This window comes from Gymnoscopelus microlampas (assembly GCF_963454915.1).
Source record: "Gymnoscopelus microlampas genome assembly, chromosome: 7".
Classification (NCBI taxonomy): domain Eukaryota; kingdom Metazoa; phylum Chordata; class Actinopteri; order Myctophiformes; family Myctophidae; genus Gymnoscopelus; species Gymnoscopelus microlampas.
Genome location: NC_139944.1, coordinates 57,319,888 through 57,338,623, shown reverse-complemented (window position 1 = coordinate 57,338,623; position 18,736 = coordinate 57,319,888). Strand labels below are relative to the sequence as shown.

Here is an 18,736-nt window from a genome sequence, read left to right as displayed (position 1 = left end):
TCAACTGGAAATTAGGTTTTTGTTTTTTTCCTCCTTTCTTTTTCTTAATGGAAGGTTTTTGTTTCACAATCGTGTCTTTTTTCCCGATTAACCGAAATTCAGGAAGCCTTCTTTAACATAAACAATACCTCATATATACACAAATGACCAATACTATTTCAGAAGGCTCTCCACTTTATTGGCAAAATGTGAAGGCTGATTCAAGACATTAGAACAGCAGTCAAAATGTACAATTGGAAACAAATGGGGTCTGTTTGAACTCTTAAAAGGATCACTGCTAATAAGGAAAATATGCCTTAATACATTATAATTGCCCTCTATAACTAAAATAACACTTTTTTAACACCTTAAATATGTTATTTATTTTAGACACAATTCATCTTTTACTCAAGGGGGAAATGCCCGTCGCAAGTTGATGATGTCATTGGTCCATGTGTGGAATGTATGGAATGCATGTGCAAAAGAAACATACAGTATTTAAAATATTGATTTGATGCTCATATTAACCTTAGGAAGTATTACATTTTTTATTTTCACATTCATTCCATACATTCCATAGGGCTAGACCACACATGGACAAATGACATCATCAGCTTGCGACGGGCATTGCCCCTATTGAGTAAAAGATTAACTATTTCTAAAATAAATACAATATTTAAGGTTTTTTTTACACCTTAGTTATAGAGGACAATTATAATGTATTAAGGCATATTTGGCTTATTAGTCAGAGATCCTTTTAACTGACTAAATGAACAATAACAACCAATTACGTTATTAACAAAACAATGGTGTAGCAGAATGACATTTCAGGAACATTTCTTCACATAAACAATATCTCAAATATTCAAATAATGATAATAATCACAATAACAAATACAAATACAATACTGTATAATATTTTAGAAATCTCCCCACTTCTGTGTATTGGCAAACTGTGCAGGCTCATTAAAGACAATTAGAACAGCAGTCATAATGAAGAGTTACACAGTAAAGTCCTTCATCACTACCAGTGTACAAATGGAACCAAATGGACCTTGGGGCTCAGCAAGGTAGTCTCTGTCCAAAATGTACCAGATGTCCCATCGTTATGGTTCATCAGCCGGCATAGGGCCCTGGAGCTGAACCCCGGTGTGGTCACCTGACCTCCTTAAAGGGACACGTGTAGCCGGGGTCAGGGGTCACCGCTGGTCCTCAGAGACGCAGCGGAAGCCCAGGTTAGACGCTGAGCTGTCTGGAGTGTTCTGACTGCGAGCTGCACAGCGGTACCTATAGCAGTATGACTGAGAGAGAGAGAGAGAGAGAGAGAGACATTCACCTATAGCAGTATGACTGAGAGAGAGAGAGAGAGAGAGAGAGAGAGAGAGAGAGAGAGAGAGAGAGAGAGAGAGAGAGAGAGAGTTACACCTGTACCTATAGCAGTATGACTGAGAGAGAGAGAGAGAGAGAGAGAGAGTTACACCTGTACCTATAGCAGTATGACTGAGAGAGAGAGAGAGAGAGAGAGAGAGTTACACCTGTACCTATAGCAGTATGACTGAGAGAGAGAGAGAGAGAGAGAGTCATGTACCTATAGCAGTATGACTGAGAGAGAGAGAGAGAGAGAGAGTCATGTACCTATAGCAGTATGACTGAGAGAGAGAGAGAGAGAGAGAGTCATGTACCTATAGCAGTATGACTGAGAGAGAGAGAGAGAGAGAGTCATGTACCTATAGCAGTATGACTGAGAGAGAGAGAGAGAGAGAGTCATGTACCTATAGCAGTATGACTGAGAGAGAGAGAGAGAGAGAGTCATGTACCTATAGCAGTATGACTGAGAGAGAGAGAGAGAGAGAGAGTCATGTACCTATAGCAGTATGACTGAGAGAGAGAGAGAGAGAGAGAGAGTCATGTACCTATAGCAGTATGACTGAGAGAGAGAGAGAGAAAGAGAGAGAGTCATGTACCCATAGCAGTATGACTGAGAGAGAGAGAGAGAAAGAGAGAGAGTCATGTACCTATAGCAGTATGACTGAGAGAGAGAGAGAGAGAGACATTCACCTATAGCAGTATGACTGAGAGAGAGAGAGAGAGACATTCACCTATAGCAGTATGACTGGAGAGAGAGAGAGAGACATTCACCTATAGCAGTATGACTGAGAGAGAGAGAGAGAGAGAGTCATGTACCTATAGCAGTATGACTGAGAGAGAGAGAGAGACATTCACCTATAGCAGTATGACTGGAGAGAGAGAGAGAGACATTCACCTATAGCAGTATGACTGAGAGAGAGAGAGAGAGAGAGTCATGTACCTATAGCAGTATGACTGAGAGAGAGAGAGAGACATTCACCTATAGCAGTATGACTGAGAGAGAGAGAGAGACATTCACCTATAGCAGTATGACTGAGAGAGAGAGAGAGAGAGTCATGTACCTATAGCAGTATGACTGAGAGAGAGAGAGAGAGAGTCATGTACCTATAGCAGTATGACTGAGAGAGAGAGAGAGAGAGAGAGTCATGTACCTATAGCAGTATGACTGAGAGAGAGAGAGAGAGAGTCATGTACCTATAGCAGTATGACTGAGAGAGAGAGAGAGAGAGTCATGTACCTATAGCAGTATGACTGAGAGAGAGAGAGAGAGAGTCATGTACCTATAGCAGTATGACTGAGAGAGAGAGAGAGAGAGTCATGTACCTATAGCAGTATGACTGAGAGAGAGAGAGAGAGAGTCATGTACCTATAGCAGTATGACTGAGAGAGAGAGAGATCATTATAATATAGAACCATATTGGGTCTACTCGGTCTGTGTCTCAGAGGCTGTGGCCAATTCAGAAACCTGCCTACCAGTGACATCATCGATGGGGAATCCAAGCTAGAAACGGCAGGCTTTCTTTTCCTGGGAAGTTTTCATGCTATAATCAGGGGTCCACATAACAGGTGCGCATGCGTCGTCAAAATGCATGCTGCGCGGCACATCAGACGAAAGGAAGCGCTTTCGCGTAGCAACAGCTGGGACAGGAATTTACTTCCTGAAGCCACACTCACACAATCACGCTAAAGCACGAGTCGGCCCCGTACACAGCCATTAGGCGGAGGGGGAGGGGACGCATGCTGCACGTGATTGTGGCCTCGAATCCTGACACACAGACACAGTCAGTCGCACGCTGCACGCTGCTGGCTGTGTTACAGGCTGTAACTCTCGTAACTGGCTGTAACTCTCGTTACAAATCACCCAAAACCTACGACAGATTAACTTGGATTATTGGCCTTTTGTCATATTGCACCAACAGTTTAGAGCTGTTACTGTCTCTCTGTTTTCACTTGCATCTCAACCTCTTATAACTTAGCATACCTATTTTTTGTAAAATAATCAAGTAATAAAGACAAAGAAAATTCCCCCAAAAATTTGAGAATTCACAAAATGTAAAAAAAAGAAAGAAAGTTTAAAAAAATGATTAAAACCTTTCTAATAGCAGATCTGCAAGCTCACATCATGGTTCATCGTGATGTGTTGTGAGCTTATTTTTGCTATTTGCTCTAATTAGACCCTCCAGAAAAACGTGGACAAAAATCCTTGATTATGCGATGAAATATGCGGTTTTGTGTGATGTTAGTTGCGAAACATACGCAAAAATAATTATGCAATGTGCATGTTATGCGATGCGATCTTTTTGAAAAAAGGTGACCCACGCATGATTATGCGCATAATCGCATTGTTCTGGAGGGTTTATCTAATAAGATACATAACAAGGAGAGTGACAGCTTTGTAACCAGACTCGTACCTTGTGACACATGTAGGATCCTCCCTTCTTCACCCGATCTGTTCCTGACGGAGGTCCTGTCTGAAAAGAGAGATAAAGAGAGATATAGAGATGTAAATAAATACTACCAGAGTCGATCCATTTAAATGTGCTGTTGGCTGTGCTCGGGTGGCACAGCTAATATAAATAAATACAAAAGAGCTTTTGGCTTTTTGGTGCTCAGGTAATCAACACTTATTTACATATTTACACTCCACAATGTGCCAGCTATTACTGCGTTGTGTTGAGTTGCAGTCGTGTTGTGTTGTGTTGTGTTGTGTTGTGTTGTGTTGTGTTGTGTTGTGTTGTGTGTACATACACGGTTGTGTTGTTGTGTAGTGTGTGCCAGAGCCATAAAGAGAGTTCTGACACTAGCGTCGACTCCCATTGTAAGAATGGAATGCGGAAGTGCTCTGTCTATCTCAATGAGATAGTTCCAATGTTTGGAACTATAGCCCAGAGGAGCCCGCTTTGCGGCGAGATCAAAGCGTGTCGTTACTCTCTTTTCTACACTCTGGTGTGTACATACAGGGTTGTGTGATGGTTGTGTGTAGAGTTGTGTAGTGTGTACATACAGGGTTGTGTGATGGTTGTGTGTAGTGTAGTGTAGTGTGTACATACAGGGTTGTGTGATGGTTGTGTGTAGTGTAGTGTAGTGTGTACATACAGGGTTGTGTGATGGTTGTGTGTTGTGATGGACGGTCCACCAATCAGAGGTCCACTCCCATGCGTTCCCCACCATGTCATACAGGCCGAAACCGTTGGCAGGAAATGACATCACCTGTAGAATGAATGTTAACAGGAAATGACATCACCTCTGAGACACAGCTCTGAGACACAGCTCTCCTCTGTGTCTCAGAGGAGAGCTGTGGACACTTCAGACATTTAACCACTCAAACCCTACTTGCTCTTGCTTCTGCTCTTTTCTCCCTCTACAGTCTACAGCAGTGGTTCTCAAACTTTTTCGTGCCAAGGACCCCCAAATAGACTCTTATTAGACTGCGGACCCCCATTTGAAAAGATAAGCCAGGGACCCCAATAATAGATGATTTTTATGGCTCTCTAGCAGTGATTTCAACCATTTTAACTTCAAGGACCCCCAGTTTGACATGCATTAGGGCTACGGACCCCCATTTAATGGCATGTATGTCTCTGGGACCCCAATTTATATTGTAAAATCAATGTTAATTTAACTCTGAGAGTGTACAAATGGAACCAAATGGACCCGTTAGGGTCCATTTGGTTCCACTTGTACACTCTCAGAGTTACAGACCCATAAGGGTCCATTTGGTTCCTGTCCATCATTTAGCTGGGGACCCCCTGGAGCCCCCTCAAGTACCCCTGGGGGTCCCCGGACCCCACTTTGAGAACCAACGGTTGTATGTACAGTGCCATGAACTCCTATATATTACATCAAATGTCTTCATTTGACATGGCCAAATAAGGAGAACAATACATGTTGGGATCTCTCTCTCTCTCTCTCTCTCTCTCTCTCTCTCTCTCTCTGTGTCTCTATGTCTCTCTCTCTCTCTCTCTCTCTGTGTCTCTATGTCTCTCTCTCTCTCTCTCTCTCTCTCTCTCTCTCTCTGTGTCTCTCTCTCTCTCTCTCTCTCTCTCTCTCTCTCTCTCTCTCTCTCTCTCTGTGTGTCTCTATGTCTCTCTCTCTCTCTCTCTCTCTCTCTCTCTCTCTCTCTCTCTCTCTCTCTCTCTCTCTCTCTCTCTCTCTCTCTCTCTCTCTCTCTCTCTCTCTCTCTCTCTCTCTCTCTCTCTCTCTCTCTCTCTCTGTGTCTCTATGTCTCTCTCTCTCTCTCTCTCTCTCTCTCTCTCTCTCTCTCTCTCTGTGTCTCTATGTCTCTCTCTCTCTCTCTCTCTCTCTGTGTCTCTATGTCTCTCTCTCTCTCTCTGTGTCTCTATGTCTCTCTCTCTCTTACAGGTGAAGTAGTGGTGAAGCCGTCCTCTGCAGTGTTGTGTGAGGGGAACTCTCCCTGCCACAGGTTGGCGTAGTGATGACCTTTAGGGGTCAGCTTGTTTCCCCAGGGGAACAACCTGAGGAGACCACACACACACACACACACACACACACACACACACACACACACACACACACACACACACACACACACACACACACACACACACACACACACACACACACACACACACACACACACACAGTGCAGTGTGAATGATTCATACATGTGTTTATATGGACATAAATACACACAGCATACATGACCATGTAATGTGTACGTATCTGTCACAAGGCTTTTTGTAGCATTACCTTTGACGGTACTACCTGTACTGTACAATTGTGTTAATACAGTATTCAATCAATCAATCATTAATAAATATATTCATACCTTTACAATTTGTGAATGTATTTATTTCTGAACGTATTCTATTTATAGTTTCAACACGAAGAGACCGATGCGGCGGAAAATAGCCGATCTACAAGCTCACAACGTGTCGCATCGCGACACGTTGTGAGCTTGTAGATCAGCTATTTTCTTAAAACAGGCTTATAGACATTATGGCAACAAATAAAGGGCAATAATGAATGAATATTCACCTGTCCTTCAGGCCGGCCCTGCATGCATGCTCCCACTCTGCCTCTGTGGGGAGTCTCTTATGGAGCCAGGAACAGTAGGATACTGCGTCTGCCCAGGATACATGGACCACTGGATGATGTAATCTGTAATAACACATGATACATGGACCACTGGATGATGTAATCTGTAATAACACATGATACATGGACCACTGGATGATGTAATCTGTAATAACACATGATACATGGACCACTGGATGATGTAATCTGTAATAACACATGATACATGGACCACTGGATGATGTAATCTGTAATAACACATGATACATGGACCACTGGATGATGTAATCTGTAATAACACATGATACATGGACCACTGGATGATGTAATCTGTAATTACACATGATACATGGACCACTGGATGATGTAATCTGTAATAACACATGATACATGGACCACTGGATGATGTAATCTGTAATAACACATGATACATGGACCACTGGATGATGTAATCTGTAATAACACATGATACATGGACCACTGGATGATGTAATCTGTAATAACACATGATACATGGACCACTGGATGATGTAATCTGTAATAACACATGATACATGGACCACTGGATGATGTAATCTGTAATAACACATGATACATGGACCACTGGATGATGTAATCTGTAATAACACATGATACATGGACCACTGGATGATGTAATCTGTAATAACACAGGATACATGGACCACTGGATGATGTAATCTGTAATAACACATGATACATGGACCACTGGATGATGTAATCTGTAATAACACAGGATACATGGACCACTGGATGATGTAATCTGTAATAACACATGATACATGGACCACTGGATGATGTAATCTGTAATAACACATGATACATGGACCACTGGATGATGTAATCTGTAATAACACATGATACATGGACCACTGGATGATGTAATCTGTAATAACACATGATACATGGACCACTGGATGATGTAATCTGTAATAACACAGGATACATGGACCACTGGATGATGTAATCTGTAATAACACATGATACATGGACCACTGGATGATGTAATCTGTAATAACACATGATACATGGACCACTGGATGATGTAATCTGTAATAACACAGGATACATGGACCACTGGATGATGTAATCTGTAATAACACAGGATACATGGACCACTGGATGATGTAATCTGTAATAACACATGATACATGGACCACTGGATGATGTAATCTGTAATAACACATGATACATGGACCACTGGATGATGTAATCTGTAATAACACATGATACATGGACCACTGGATGATGTAATCTGTAATAACACAGGATACATGGACCACTGGATGATGTAATCTGTAATAACACAGGATACATGGACCACTGGATGATGTAATCTGTAATAACACATGATACATGGACCACTGGATGATGTAATCTGTAATAACACAGGATACATGGACCACTGGATGATGTAATCTGTAATTACACATGATACATGGACCACTGGATGATGTAATCTGTAATAACACAGGATACATGGACCACTGGATGATGTAATCTGTAATAACACAGGATACATGGACCACTGGATGATGTAATCTGTAATAACACATGATACATGGACCACTGGATGATGTAATCTGTAATAACACAGGATACATGGACCACTGGATGATGTAATCTGTAATAACACAGGATACATGGACCACTGGATGATGTAATCTGTAATAACACATGATACATGGACCACTGGATGATGTAATCTGTAATAACACATGATACATGGACCACTGGATGATGTAATCTGTAATAACACATGATACATGGACCAGTGGATGATGTAATCTGTAATAACACATGATACATGGACCACTGGATGATGTAATCTGTAATAACACAGGATACATGGACCACTGGATGATGTAATCTGTAATAACACATGATACATGGACCACTGGATGATGTAATCTGTAATAACACAGGATACATGGACCACTGGATGATGTAATCTGTAATAACACATGATACATGGACCACTGGATGATGTAATCTGTAATAACACAGGATACATGGACCACTGGATGATGTAATCTGTAATTACACATGATACATGGACCACTGGATGATGTAATCTGTAATAACACATGATACATGGACCACTGGATGATGTAATCTGTAATAACACATGATACATGGACCACTGGATGATGTAATCTGTAATAACACATGATACATGGACCACTGGATGATGTAATCTGTAATAACACAGGATACATGGACCACTGGATGATGTAATCTGTAATAACACATGATACATGGACCACTGGATGATGTAATCTGTAATAACACATGATACATGGACCACTGGATGATGTAATCTGTAATAACACATGATACATGGACCACTGGATGATGTAATCTGTAATAACACAGGATACATGGACCACTGGATGATGTAATCTGTAATAACACATGATACATGGACCACTGGATGATGTAATCTGTAATAACACATGATACATGGACCACTGGATGATGTAATCTGTAATAACACAGGATACATGGACCACTGGATGATGTAATCTGTAATAACACAGGATACATGGACCACTGGATGATGTAATCTGTAATAACACATGATACATGGACCACTGGATGATGTAATCTGTAATAACACATGATACATGGACCACTGGATGATGTAATCTGTAATAACACATGATACATGGACCACTGGATGATGTAATCTGTAATAACACAGGATACATGGACCACTGGATGATGTAATCTGTAATAACACAGGATACATGGACCACTGGATGATGTAATCTGTAATAACACATGATACATGGACCACTGGATGATGTAATCTGTAATAACACAGGATACATGGACCACTGGATGATGTAATCTGTAATTACACATGATACATGGACCACTGGATGATGTAATCTGTAATAACACAGGATACATGGACCACTGGATGATGTAATCTGTAATAACACAGGATACATGGACCACTGGATGATGTAATCTGTAATAACACATGATACATGGACCACTGGATGATGTAATCTGTAATAACACAGGATACATGGACCACTGGATGATGTAATCTGTAATAACACAGGATACATGGACCACTGGATGATGTAATCTGTAATAACACAGGATACATGGACCACTGGATGATGTAATCTGTAATAACACATGATACATGGACCACTGGATGATGTAATCTGTAATAACACATGATACATGGACCACTGGATGATGTAATCTGTAATAACACATGATACATGGACCAGTGGATGATGTAATCTGTAATAACACATGATACATGGACCACTGGATGATGTAATCTGTAATAACACAGGATACATGGACCACTGGATGATGTAATCTGTAATAACACATGATACATGGACCACTGGATGATGTAATCTGTAATAACACAGGATACATGGACCACTGGATGATGTAATCTGTAATAACACATGATACATGGACCACTGGATGATGTAATCTGTAATAACACAGGATACATGGACCACTGGATGATGTAATCTGTAATTACACATGATACATGGACCACTGGATGATGTAATCTGTAATAACACATGATACATGGACCACTGGATGATGTAATCTGTAATAACACATGATACATGGACCACTGGATGATGTAATCTGTAATAACACATGATACATGGACCACTGGATGATGTAATCTGTAATAACACAGGATACATGGACCACTGGATGATGTAATCTGTAATAACACAGGATACATGGACCACTGGATGATGTAATCTGTAATTACACATGATACATGGACCACTGGATGATGTAATCTGTAATAACACATGATACATGGACCACTGGATGATGTAATCTGTAATAACACATGATACATGGACCACTGGATGATGTAATCTGTAATAACACATGATACATGGACCACTGGATGATGTAATCTGTAATAACACATGATACATGGACCACTGGATGATGTAATCTGTAATTACACATGATACATGGACCACTGGATGATGTAATCTGTAATAACACATGATACATGGACCACTGGATGATGTAATCTGTAATAACACATGATACATGGACCACTGGATGATGTAATCTGTAATAACACAGGATACATGGACCACTGGATGATGTAATCTGTAATATCACATGATACATGGACCACTGGATGATGTAATCTGTAATAACACAGGAACAGTACGCTACTGCGTCTGCCCAGGAGACATGGACCACTGGATGATCTAATCTGTAATAACACATGAGACATGGACCACTGGATGATGTAATCTGTAATAACACAGGATACATGGACCACTGGATGATGTAATCTGTAATAACACATGATACATGGACCACTGGATGATGTAATCTGTAATAACACATGAGACATGGACCACTGGATGATGTCATCTGTAATAACACAGGATACATGGACCACTGGATGATGTAATCTGTAATAACACAGGATACATGGACCACTGGATGATGTAATCTGTAATAACACATGAGACATGGACCACTGGATGATGTAATCTGTAATAACACAGGATACATGGACCACTGGATGATGTAATCTGTAATAACACATGATACATGGACCACTGGATGATGTAATCTGTAATAACACATGAGACATGGACCACTGGATGATGTCATCTGTAATAACACAGGATACATGGACCACTGGATGATGTAATCTGTAATAACACAGGATACATGGACCACTGGATGATGTAATCTGTAATAACACATGAGACATGGACCACTGGATGATGTAATCTGTAATAACACATGATACATGGACCACTGGATGATGTAATCTGTAATAACACAGGATACATGGACCACTGGATGATGTAATCTGTAATAACACATGAGACATGGACCACTGGATGATGTAATCTGTAATAACACAGGATACATGGACCACTGGATGATGTAATCTGTAATAACACATGAGACATGGACCACTGGATGATGTAATCTGTAATAACACATGATACATGGACCACTGGATGATGTCATCTGTAATAACACATGAGACATGGACCACTGGATGATGTAATCTGTAATTACACATGATACATGGACCACTGGATGATGTCATCTGTAATAACACATGATACATGGACCACTGGATGATGTAATCTGTAATAACACAGGAGCAGTACTCTACTGCAAGGGTCCCCAAACTTTTCAGGCCGCAACCCCCCAAAATAATCATAGTTGAACTGTGGACCCCCCCAGCCTGAAGCTTTTGGAATTGTAGGAGTTGAGGCATTAGATTTGGTTGGACTCTGTTCCACAGATAAATATTGTGAACATAGCTGAACTACAAGCTCACAACGTGGCACAATTCTTTTAAAAAAAGTACAGGAAAAGAAAAAAGGGATATTTACTCCTGAGATCCATAAACATGGGTCTGTGACACAACATTTGGTCATGGCATTTTAAAGTGGATTCCATCTCAGAGCATAATGTGGGGTATTATTCATAAGGTGGTGTATTATATACTAATATATAATGATATTCGTACATAATGTGGTGTATTATTATTATTAAGCCCCTCCTACCTGTCAGTCACAGAGGACTCTGGACCTTCAGGCTGCTTCCAGTACGCTCCTTTCACTGGCAGCCACCAGGGGGCAGCAGCCACCTGAGAGAGAGAGAGACTTTAGCCTGGTGATGAATCTATCAGAACTAAATCCTTTAGTGATTAGTATGGATGGCCATGTCAGCCAGGTAGCAGGGTCTTCAATGCCAAGAACCCCTTAGCTGAGACAGATGAAGCAGGGACCCCTTTGCTGAGAGAGAGATGAAGCAGGGACCCCTTAGCTAACAAAGTTTATATTGCATATTAAACTTTGTCATATATTTATCAGAGATAGCTTGATAGACTTGTTTGTCACTATATTCAGTGTTGTGTGAATTAATATTTGTTTGTTTATTATAATGTTTGATTGTGCTATAAATATGTTGGATGAATGTTCATTTCCTTTGTCTCTGTACTTGGTCTGCTCATTTTTCCCTCTATACCAAAACTCTTCACCGAAAACAGCAGATCTACAAGTTTGTAGATCTGTGTTCACCCCAGAACAGAGATGCTAGGGTTCAGGTGGTTTATGTAAAAAAAGGTTCCCATCACACAAAGATTTGGAGGCCCCCCCTGTAGTAACTCTGAGGACCCCTAGACCCCTGCTGAACATTGTTTCACTTAAACCAATAGTTCTTAAAGTAGGGTCCTCCAGGGGGTCCCCAGTTTAAAACAATTAAGCCCTATTACATTTTTCCCCCGTCTATTTCGCTATAGCTGATCTAAAAGCTCACGTCGCTTTACATGGTGATGCATCAGTGAGCTTGTATATCTGGTCTTTTAGAAGACAAAAAAAAGTTGTCAAATCTTCTTTTACGGGAGGCTCTGGCACAACATCTTTTTAAATGGGGGGGTCCACATCCACATATACATTTGGGGGGCTCCTTGACTCCCAAGATTTGAACCCGGGTCAGTACTTGGGTTCAAGGGGTTAATGTACACATAAGTGTCTGTCAATCATCCTCCAAACAGGAAGTAGAACCCAGCCTGTCAATCATCCTCCAAACAGGAAGTAGAACCGCTTGAAAAACAAAGCGTGTGACCTTCTGACCCAGAGGCCCCGAGCGCTCCCGGTTGCTATGGTGACCACCCAAGGTTTATGTCCAGCTGCGAGTGATTACGTGCTTTGTGTGTGTGTGTGTGTGTGTGTGTGTGTGTGTGTGTGTGTGTGTGTGTGTGTGTGTGTGTGTGTGTGTGTGTGTGTGTGTGTGTGTGTGTGTGTGTGTGTGTGTGTGTGTGTGTGTGTGTGCGTGCGTGCGTGCGTGCGTGCGTGCGTGCGTGCGTGCGTGCGTGCGTGCGTGCTATGCAGGTGTGAGAGATGTGCCAAGACAAACTCCTAGCTTGTTCATCATTTTAATAGTTTTAACAGGCCTGGTAGTGTAACAGAGTTGTTATCATTGTGGTTTAATACCAATGTGGAACAGGAAGTCAGCTGGGTGTGGGGCAATGTTGTCGTTGTTTTTTGTTTAATATAAGAGTTAAATAGCTCTATATTGTGACAGAGCATGTGAGCGGAGCGGAGCGACGCGATTTTGACGTGAGCGCGGAGCTGGTTTATAAAAAGGTTGGAGCGCTACTCAGAGCGAGGACCGCCTCCCGCTCCAAGCCGCCCTCGCGGGGGCCGCGCACCGAATGTTTGAGCATGCCCGGTCGCACGGACTCAGAGACACACAGACATCCGCAGTGCACAGCGCACTGAGATGTCATTAGAATTTCTACTTTCTTTTTCTTTTATTGTTTTTTACTGTTGAGCGACCCGGTTTGAGCGGAGCATGGAGTGAGATTTGCGCAAATCAACGTGAGCGAGGAGCGACGGGGAGCGGAGCAAGTCGACGTGAGCGAATAGCTCACGTGAAACCAGCCCCCTGGAGCGCCGAGCGGCATTTCCACCCGCTCCGCTCACGTGCTCTGTATTGTGATAGTAATCATTACTATAGAGTGTTTGTTCAGTAACAGTGTTAAATAGCTCTATATTGTGATAGTAATCATCAGATATACAGGATATAAGAGGTTAGGTCAGTAATATTGATGTTCTGAACATGGGGATTCATTACGGATCACATCTTTAACAGCGTTGGTGTTAAAGAGCAATACTTACAGCTTGGGTGATGTGTCTTTTCAGCGTCTCACTCAGGATTCCCTCAAACACAAAGGAGTCTCCATATCTCTCTGCCTAGAAGCACAAGGAGGACAAGGGATGACGGACATTATGTTATTTCCTCCAGACAAGAGAATTAACCAAAAAGACCCAATAACTACTGTATGGCAGAACTCTCACTAACTTTTAAAACAATAGACAGACAATGTCTACATACATTTCACCCATTTATGTTGTTGTGACTGACAGAGTGACTTGTGAGAGTTCTTGTTGTCCTAATCTAGTCTTCATGTCTTGTCCTGTGTTGTTTTTATCTTCTTATCTTTCTTGGGACTGTGCTGCGGGCCAGTGTAATAACTACAAATCCTGAACATATGAACCTATTTTGTCCAGAAGTAAATGTTCAATGCAGGCGCGCAAATCCCAGGGGGGGTTTCGTACCCCCCTAGCTTCAGATTGGACCCCCCTAAGTCATTTAGAATAATAAAAATAATGTTAAAATATTTATTTTTTTGATAATAAATCAGTAAAATCAGGCAAAAATAAATAACATAACCCTAACCCTAAAAACAAACTAAAGTAACCAAACACCGAAAAGAAACTAACAAAATCCGCCCAAAAACAGAAACTTTTCTCGCCCGCGGGCTTCGCTTCGCACACTATTTTTGAAGAGGAACATTTTAGCAAATCTTTGAATATATATATATATATATTTAAGCGAACATTTTTAACAAAAAAATCTTTGCTTCTGGGGGGGTCCCTGGAACAAGATATTTTGGTATGGGCGTCCGCGGCCAAATACATATAATTCTGGGGGTCCTTGACATGAAAACATTTGAGAACCACTGATATTATAGCAAAAAAAAAAAAGGATAAAAAACTGTTAGGATTTAGAAGACATTTGTAGAATCCCCCAGAAGCAAAGATTTGAGTTACAAATGTTTACTTAAAACAATATATATTCAAAGATTTGCAGATTTTGCACACATTTTCACGATTTTTCAAAAATAGCAGATCTACAAGCTCGCGCTATGAGCTTGTAGATCTGCTATTTTTAGCGGCGCTAGCCGCTCTATACCTATAGGTATAGAGCGGATATTAGCCCTCTATACCTGGCTTTTGCGTCAACGTTCTGATTGGTCAGGTCCGTCAACGTTCTGATTGGTCAGGCTCGCCAAGGTTCTGATTGGTCAGGTCCGTCAACGTTCTGATTGGTCAGGCTCGCCAAGGTTCTGATTGGTCAGGTCCGTCAACGTTCTGATTGGTCAGGTCCGTCAACGTTCTGATTGGTCACTATTCATGACATCACTATGTTACTATTCATGACATCACTATGATGTCAAAATTAGATGGTTTATATAAACTGTAAAAGTCCGGAACATAAACACTCTGGGTACGGCTTATAAATTGTATAGATTATTTCATAACACATACATATCTTTCTGGTACCACATTTATACACACGCGCACACAAAGTTTATTTTTTAGGTACCCACTCTATCAGATATGATAGATCAGTTTTTGCCACTTACCTTGGAATGCATTTGGTGATTCGCTTCCAATGGCACTATTTAGTGCCACTGGAAGCCTTGAAATAAATTTACAGAGATTTAATATTGTTTCTCTAGTAGAAACACATATCTATGACAAAATATATCAAAGGCGCCGCTACCTTCACACAGGTGTGATTTTTTAAATGACACACAGATGCGTTCCCGGTCTTAATGAGTTAATGTGGAGATAGTTGTTTTGTCCGTCATTGATTAGAATAAGAAGGTGGAGTTAGGAGGTTTGACTGACAGTTTGAGGATCCAATGGAGTGAGGCGGTTTAGTCAGAAGAGCTTTTTAATACTTTTCATTGGTTCAATATTTATAAACCCTCACACAGAGACGTGAAGGGTTCAATAGCACTGATTAATTAAAGATAATAAACCTGGGTGGCGTAGCCCGTAGAGTTGACAAAGCTCTCAAACTGTGTGTTGGAGACCTCCTGGACGTCCATGTAGAAGGCGTCCACGTGGACTCTCCTCTGAGGACCCTCCCCATCCGGAGGGATGCCGGGGTCATCAGTGCCCATCAGGAACTCTCCCCCAGGGATGAGAACCATCTAGAGCATTAAACACAGAGTTTATAGGATTATTATTACATATAATAATGAATCAGAACCATCTAGAACAGTGGTTTTCAACCAGTGGTCCAGGGACCACCAGTGGTCCTTGAGGGAGTTCCAGGGGGTCCCCAGCTAAATGATGGACAGGAACCAAATGGACCCTTATGGGTCTGTAACTCTGAGAGTGTACAAATGGAACCAAATGGACCCTAACGGGTCCATTTGGTTCCATTTGTACACTCACAGAGTTAAAATAACATTGATTTTATAATAAAAATTGGGGTCCCAGAGATATAAATGCCATTAAATGGGGGTCCGTAGCCTCAATGCATGTCAAACTGGGGGTCCTTGAAATTAAAATGGTTGAGAATCACTGCTAGAGAGCCGTAAAAATCTTCTCTTATGGGGGTCCCTGGCTTATCTTTTCAAATGGGGGTCCACAGGCTAATAAGTGTCAATTTGGGGGTCCTTGGCACGAAAAAAATTTGAGAACCACTGATCTAGGACATTAAACACACAGCTTTTGTATTAACTCGTTTTATTTTCCCTTGTTTATTACCTTTGTGGCATTCTTGTTTTTATTGTGCATTCTGTCCTATAAGCACTAGTGCTTTATAAATACAGTTATTATAGAGAGAATCACGTGTCTTCTACCTGACTGTGAGTCTCATCATGATGTCTGTCCACAGTGTCCACATGATCAGATGGAACGACATCGTTGGCCGTTCTGGAGTATTTCACTGCTGGGTTCCCATCTTCATGTTCATCATCATGCTGGTGGTCTTTCTGTCTGTTCAGGTTGTGACCACCACAACCACAGCCTGGTGTAGGGGTCCCAGATGTAGGGGTCCCAGATGTAGGGGTCCCAGATGTAAGGGTGAGGGTCTCAGATCCAGGGGTCACCTCATCTTCCACTGCAACAGGTAGATGATCTGTACCTGTAACAGTGGTGTAAAAGCATTGGTTCTCAAAGTGGGGTCCGGGGACCCCCAGGGGTCCTTGAGGGAGTTCCAGGGGGTCCCCAGCTAAATGATAGATTAGGCACCAAATGGACCCTTATGGGTCTGTAACTCTGAGAGTGTACAAATGGAACCAAATGGACCCGGTCCATTTGGTTCCATTTGCACACTCTCAGAGTTAAATGAACATTGATGTTACAATATGAATTGCGGTCCAAGTGATAGAAATGCCATAATAAATGGGGGTCCGTAGCCCTAATGCATGTCAAACTGGGGGTCCTTGAAATTACAATGGTTGAGAAGTACAATTATGATGAGGTATATTTTGACTTTACTGGAGTATTTCCAATTTTCAGTACTTTTACTTCTACTCCACTACATCTCAGAGGCAAATATTGTACTTTCACTCCACTACGATTATTTTAAAACTAGTTACTTTGTAGATTTTGATTATTATTACTTACAACACATACATTAACCACTTCAGCCCTATATACATTTTGGCCATTTGAAAATAGCAGATCTACAAGCTCACAATGTGTTGCCATGCCACGCGTTGTGAGCTTGTAGATCTGCTATTTTCAAAAGATGTTTATACATTTGAAAACTTGTGAAATGGGACATTCTGCATAATGAGTACTTTCTACATTAGGTACTTTATAAGTACATTTTTATACCAGTACTTTTGTACTTTTACTCGAGTAAATTTTTAATTCCAGACTTTTGTAACAGAGCATTTGTTACATTGCAGTATTGATACTTTTACTTAAGTAAAAACCACTGACCTTCAACACATGAGACAGAGTACAGACTGTTCAGTAGAAATATCCATAAAATGTAACGGAACAGCATTATGATATCATAATAACACACTTATTATTATTAATAATAATAAACTACATGCTCACTCTGCTCACAGACATGGCAACGCTTCCGCAAAAATCACGTGACCAATCAGCTGGCTCACTGGTAAACAGTGTTAACCCTTCAGTGTCTGACACGACGCTCCTCTGTCACGAGCGGAACTTCACCTTGATTTTTGTACTTTTGTATTTATGGACAGTAAGGCTACATAAACGTTTACATTTCAAATGTAAAGTACTGAACACATGGCCACAAATCTTACAATGATGTACGGGTGGGTCTAAGTACCCATAGTTTCTGTTTTGTTCAATAAGAAACATTCGAATTTGATTGGTGGCCATTTTCTTCATTGAGTTAATATGTATCAAGTGCAGTATAGCTACTAACCGCTAGGGGTGTGTGATTGACAGCAGGGGGGAATTCGGAAAAAATGGTCACCAATCGGATTAAAATACTTTTTATTGAACAATACGGAAAATACGAGTATTGTTGAGGACTCAAACGTAATTATAACATCCGTGGCCATAAGGTAAGCACTTTATATTTGAAATGTAAGTGTTTATGTAGATGTACGGGCCGTAAACATAGAAAGTACAAACACAAGGTCGTCCATTTTACTACAACGATAGAATATCCTTTGGCAAAACGTAAACATGGGACATGAACACAGGACTACATGTCCCATGGTGGTTAGAGGCATAGGACTACATGTCCCAGGTGG

The 18,736-nt window shown here is 41.2% G+C and overlaps 1 protein-coding gene across 2 annotated transcripts; it reads right to left on the bottom strand.

Moving 5' to 3' along the window:
* Positions 1–364: 364 nt before the first annotated feature.
* Positions 365–18,077, bottom strand: sumf1 (sulfatase modifying factor 1). 2 transcript variants are annotated; one of them, XM_084062239.1, is made up of 10 exons: positions 17,937–18,077; positions 16,847–17,130; positions 16,016–16,189; positions 14,082–14,156; positions 11,964–12,046; positions 6,346–6,468; positions 5,708–5,822; positions 4,444–4,557; positions 3,759–3,818; positions 365–1,280 (listed from the first exon to the last, which is right to left on the bottom strand). In XM_084062239.1, the coding sequence occupies exons 1-10, from the start codon at positions 18,001–18,003 to the stop codon at positions 1,179–1,181; spliced, it is 1,197 nt and encodes a 398-aa protein (XP_083918365.1). In that variant the 5' UTR covers positions 18,004–18,077; the 3' UTR covers positions 365–1,178. The 2 variants fall into 2 exon arrangements, with proteins under 2 accessions (XP_083918365.1, XP_083918366.1); XM_084062240.1 differs by having other exon boundaries at positions 16,847–17,124; positions 17,937–18,071.
* Positions 18,078–18,736: the final 659 nt, after the last annotated feature.

Coding starts and splice junctions, on each gene's coding strand:
- sumf1 (XM_084062239.1), bottom strand. CDS start 18,003: ATGCTGTTCCGTTACATTTTATGGATATTTCTACTGAACAGTCTGTAC. Junction 16,190..16,846: donor ATGATGAGACTCACAGTCAG/GTAGAAGACACG, acceptor TTAATGCTCTAG/ATGGTTCTCATCCCTGGGGG. Junction 5,823..6,345: donor AGGGCCGGCCTGAAGGACAG/GTGAATATTCAT, acceptor TGGTCTCCTCAG/GTTGTTCCCCTGGGGAAACA.